General features: G+C 40.5%; 1 protein-coding gene across 1 annotated transcript in view; it reads right to left on the bottom strand.

The window, feature by feature from the left end:
* Window positions 1–5,625, bottom strand: part of SPPL2A (signal peptide peptidase like 2A) — a 50,607-nt gene that overhangs the window by 37,965 nt on the left and 7,017 nt on the right. Inside the window, exon 4 of the mRNA XM_011928612.1 lies at window positions 2,156–2,304. Within this exon, the coding sequence (XP_011784002.1) occupies window positions 2,156–2,304 (149 nt within the window). The remainder of the gene's footprint in view (window positions 1–2,155; window positions 2,305–5,625) is intronic.

A 5,625-nucleotide genomic window follows, 5' to 3' on the forward strand; every position in this document is an offset into this window, starting at 1 on the left:
AGGCACGCACCACCACGCCCAGCTAATTTTTGTATTTTTAGTAGAGACGGGGTTTCACCATGTTGGCCAGGCTGGTCTTGAACCCCTGACCTCAAGTGATCTGCTTGCTTTGGCCTCCCAAAGTGCTGGGATTACAGGCGAGAGCCACCGCACCTGGCCAGACTGACTTCTTTTTAATTAAAAAATACATGTCATAAGCTGGGTACAGTGGCTTACACCTGTAATCCCAGCACTATAGGAGGCCGAGGCAGGTGGATCTCCTGAGGTCAGGACTTTGAGATCAGCCTGGCCAACATGGTGAAACCCTGTTTCTACTAAAAATACAAAAATTACCTGGGTGGTGCCAGACACCTGTAATCCCAGCTACTCGGGAAGCTGAGGCAAGAGAATCAGCCATCTCAAATAAATAAATAAATAAATAAAATACAAATATTAGCCGGGCGTGATAGGACGCGTCTGTAGTCCCACAACTTGGGAGGCTGAGGCAGGAGAATCGCTTGAATGTGGGAGGCAGAGGTTGCAGTGAACCCAGATTGTGCCACTGCAGTCCAGTATGGGTGACAGAGCACAGCAGAGCAAGACTCTGTCTCAAAAAAAAAAAAAAAAGATATCATAGGTCTAGTTTTTAAACTGCTGTCATAGGACAAGAGAAACTGAACAAAAACAGAATGAGGTCGGGTGTGGTAACTCACACCTGTAATCCTAGCACTTTGGGAGGCCGAGGCGGGTGGATCACTTGAGGTCAGGAGTTCAAGACCAGCCTGGTCAATACAGTGAAACCCCATCTCTACTAAAAATACAAAAATTAGCCGGGCGTGGTGGCACACACCTGTAATCCCAGCTACTTGGGAGACTGAGGCAGGAGAATCGTTTGAACCTAGGAGGCGGAGGTTGCAGTAAGCCGAGTTTACGCCATTGCACTCCAGCCTGGGTGGAAGAGCAAGACTCTGTTTCAAAAAAAAAAAAAAGCTGAATGAAACAATCCTAGGCCCTAGTTTTCTAGTCCAGAAATTTTTGCTAATGCTATACACATAAGCATAGTAGCCTTTGGTGGTTCTTACAAAGGCTTTTTGCTAGTTCTTATCAGGTACACTCCTTTTTCTCCAGTCTTCCTTCTCTTTGTGCTGTATACTGTCTAGGGATGGCAAATTTTCATTCTGTTAGGCCATTAATAAGACTGTTCAGGAGATGGACAAGCCATTATAGTTCCTACTCCCACTGTCTTCAAGGAAAAAAAGGACTAGTTACTCTCTAGACCACAGGAAGTACCTGTGTGACTTCAGATATAATATGATCCTGTTTATGTAAGTAACATTAAATTCAAGCAATAAAACATTTTGATTTGCAAATTGACAAAAGATAAACTACACTTTGGGAGTAAGTAGAGGCAATACATCAGTAATTTGAATAATCTTCTATTTCATGTAACTAAATATAGCCACCAAGAACTCCTTAATCCACTGCTTAGATACTGAGCTATATCATTCTTCATCTACAGAGAGGAAAACTTAGGGACCATGGCAATTATTTCAACTCATCCATGAAGAAGTGTTCTTATCTGAAAACATAACATACTTTTTTTTTTTGAAATGGAGTTTCGCTCTTGTTGCCTAGGCTGGAGTGCAATGGCGCAATGTCAGCTCACCGCAACCTCCGCCTCCCAGGTTCAAGCGAGTCTCCTGCCTCAGCCTCGTGAGTAGCTGGGATTACAGGCATGCACCACTACGCCCGGCTAATTTCTGTATTTTTAGAAGCAACAAGGTTTCTCCATGTTGGTCAGGCTGGTCTAAAACTCCCAACCTCAGTGATTCACCTACCTTGGCCTCCCAAAGTGTTGGGATTACAGGCGTGAGCTCCTGGCACCTAGTGTATTTCTAATCTGAATATTATATCTCAGAGTAACAGAGACCTAACACTGATAATTAAAAAAATAATAATATTAACCAAATTATTCAGATAAGTTTTCCAGGTAGAATGGCTTAAAGGAAAAGATAAATCTAGTATTAGTCAGTGAGACAATTTAAAAAATTATTATTAACCAAATTATTCACATAAGTTTTCCAGGTAGAATGGCTTAAAGGAAAAGATAAATCTAGTAATAGTCAGTGAAAAGAATGCATGTTAATAGTAACAAACATAAAATATGACTTCTTACCCAACCATTTGTAGAAGAAATAAAGTAAGACCATCATAACACAGCAGATGACCACAAATATGACAACTGTAAGAGGACTGAAAGTTAGATACTCTTCCTTCTTTTTCCTCATTTCTCTATCTTCAGTTGTCACTGCTTTCAAGTTTTCCCTGTACAAACACACAGGAACTTTAGCAAATCTTAGCCAAGTACAGTTATTTAAAAAATCTCTCTCTAACACCAATTTAAATGTGTTTCTGAAGAAAGCAATGTATTTTTATTTATTAAAATATTTTTATTTTATTATTTTTCTAAGATATCTTGTTATAGCAAGTAATGTATTTTTTAAAAACTGTACCCTAAAAAGAAATATGTAATCTAGAAAGTAAAAACCTCTTAAATGCTACCCTCCAGAGATGATCACTAACTTTTGAAACATTTTTTTCTGCAGGCAAAATTGTTGAAAGAGATGACATGTATTATATAAACAAATTAATACTTGTGGATGTTTATATTACCTAATTTGAAAATTATATTGACATAATAAATTTCAAACTAAAACCAAAGCTTCTTACAAATTTACTATTATCAACTTACAGACAGTAAAGTACTTCCAAAAATTAGCTTCCCTTTTTTTTGAGACAGTCTTGCTCTATTGCCAAGGTTGGAGTGCAGTTGGTGCAATCTCTGCTCACTGAAACCTCTGCCTCCCGGGTTCAAGCAATTCTCTTGCCTCAGCCTCCTGAGTAGCGGGGACTAGAGGCACATGCTGCTAGGCCAGGCTAATTTTTTGTATTTTAGTAGAGATGGGGTTTAACCGTGTTGCCCTGGCTGGTCTCGAACTCCTGAGCTCAGGCAACTCATCCACCTTGGACTCCCAAAGTGTTGGGATTACAGGCATGAGCCACCGCACCTGGCCGCTTCTCTTAAATGCAAATGCTAAATTCTCCCCTCAATCAACTTAGCATTTACTATATGCCTAGTCTATGCTCATCAATGTATTATAAAGGACTCAAAAGAAATTCAAGGCATAACTTTGTCCTACCTTTATTTAAGATAACAAAATATTCTCAGCACTTGCTAGGCCACAGAGCTAATAACAGAGACAGAAGTCGAAGAGGAAAAGAACTGCAACTGTTGTTTGCTGGGCAATCTCTTGTCAACCTTACTGTCTCCTCCTAGTTATATGCAACCTAGGACACATTATTAATACTACTTCTGAATACTTTTCAACAACTCTGTTCTAAACTCTGCTCCCTCCTGTGCAAATCCTGGCCCTGCTCATTAGGTCTGGGCTCAACACAAAATTTTGGTTAAAAAAGTTTATTTCTTTTAATATATTTTTAAAAATTAGTCCTTTCCTTTCGGCCGGAACCGCCATCTTCCAGATGCTGTTTGAGATACACCATCACGGAAAATTTGGTTGACAAGAAAGATTTAATTCACGTAAAAATTAATTCGCCAAAATGACGAACACAAAGGGAAGGAGGAGAGGCACCCGATATATGTTCTCTAGGCCTTTTAGAAAACATGGAGTTGTTCCTTTGGCCACGTATATGCGAATCTATAAGAAAGGTGATATTGTAGACATCAAGGGAATGGGTACTGTTCAAAAAGGAATGCCCCACAAGTGTTACCATGGCAAAATGGGAGAGTCTACAACGTTACCCAGCATGCTGTTGGCATTGTTGTAAACAAACAAGTTAAGGGCAAGATTCTTGCCAAGAGAATTAATGTGCGTATTGAGCACATTAAGCACTCTAAGAGCCGAGATAGCTTCCTGAAACACGTGAAGGAAAATAATCAGAAAAAGAAAGAAGCCCAAGAGAAAGGTACCTGGGTTCAACTGAAGCGCCAGCCTGCTCCACCCAGAGAAGCACACTTTGTGAGAACCAATGGGAAGGAGCCTGAGCTGCTGGAACCTATTCCCTATGAATTCATGGCATAATAGGTGTTAAAAAAATAAATAAATAAAAGACCTCTGGGCTGAAAAAAAAAAAAAAATTAAATTAAAAAAAAAAAAAAGAGGCGGGGTTTTGCTGTGTTACCCAGGCTGGTCACCAATGCTGAGTTCAAGTGATTCAACTGCCTTGGCCTCCTAAAAGGCTGGGATTACAGGCATGAGCCACCAAGCCTGGCCTAAAAAAGCATATTCCTTTCGAACTGCATATTTCCCAACTGTGTACCAACAAGCCACTTTCTTACTAGAAAACTATTAACTGAGATGGCTACTGTATTAAGCATCTGTGACTAAGATTGCCCGGGAAAAGAGCAGGGAGAGAGTTGATGGAGACACACTAGCACCTCCCCTGAAACTCTAGAGCTGAATGACAGGGTATTAAATAAATTTCTATAAATGTGGTACCTGAGTGTAAAAAGGTGCTAATTATGGTATCTGTCACTGCAGAAATACATTTAAAGAAATTTTTGTCATAGTACACATACAAGCCATAATAATTAAAGATTTATATATTCATAGTCATTGAACTAAAAAGCACAGGCAATTTATTTAAGGAAAGCATACAGTATACTAGATTTATATCACATTAAAATATTACAATTCTGCCCAGTGTGGTGGCTCACACTTGTAATCCCAGCACTTCAGGAGGCTAACGTGGGCGGATCACTTGAGGTCAGGAGTTGAGACCAGCGTTGGCCAACATGATGAAAATCCATCTCCACTAAAAATACAAAAATTAGCCAGGTGTGGTGGCACGTGCCTGTAATCCCAGCTACTTGAGAGGCTGAGGCAGGAGAATCGCTTGAACCTGGGAGGCAGAGGTTGCGGGTGAGCAAAGATCGCGTACCACCGCACTCCAGCCTGGGTGACAGTGAGACTCCAACTCAAAAAAAAAAAATTACAATTCATCTTTTTTGAAAAAAAAATTGTATTTTCATATCAGCTTGAGAGCCATATGCAACAGGAACCTAAACTTTCTTGCATGCCATCTAGAGGTTATAAAGGCTGAGGACTAGTGACCTTATTATAAAAAGATTTTAGGCTGGGCACGGTGGCTCACACCTGTAATACCAGCACTTTGGGAGGCCGAGGCAGGCGGATCACCTGAGGTCAGAAGTTCAAGACCAGCCTGGCTAACATAGTGAAACCACATCTCTATTAATAATACAAAAATTAGCTGGGCATGGTGGTACATGCCTGTAATCCCAGCTACTCAGGAGGCTGAGGCAGGAGAATTGCTTGAACCCAGAAGGCAGAGGTTGCAGTGAGCCAAGATCACGCCATTGCACTCCAACCTGGGTGACAAGAGCAAAACTCTGTCTCCAAAAAAAAAAAAAAAGATTTTAACACTCTGCTGAAAAGTCTTTCTACAGAACCCTGGCATCTTTCCCTTTTGCTTAAGGTACATCTCTCATTTGGCAGAGTAATTTTGGGTTATGAGGTCCTGTCCTGGCACATTTTCCCTTCCCTAAGCCTCACTCTCTTTCCATCCAACTGTCATTACTTGCTAAATGATGGGCCTTATGTTTTT

Source organism: Colobus angolensis, unplaced genomic scaffold (genome assembly GCF_000951035.1).
Source record: "Colobus angolensis palliatus isolate OR3802 unplaced genomic scaffold, Cang.pa_1.0 Scaffold78, whole genome shotgun sequence".
Taxonomy (NCBI): domain Eukaryota; kingdom Metazoa; phylum Chordata; class Mammalia; order Primates; family Cercopithecidae; genus Colobus; species Colobus angolensis.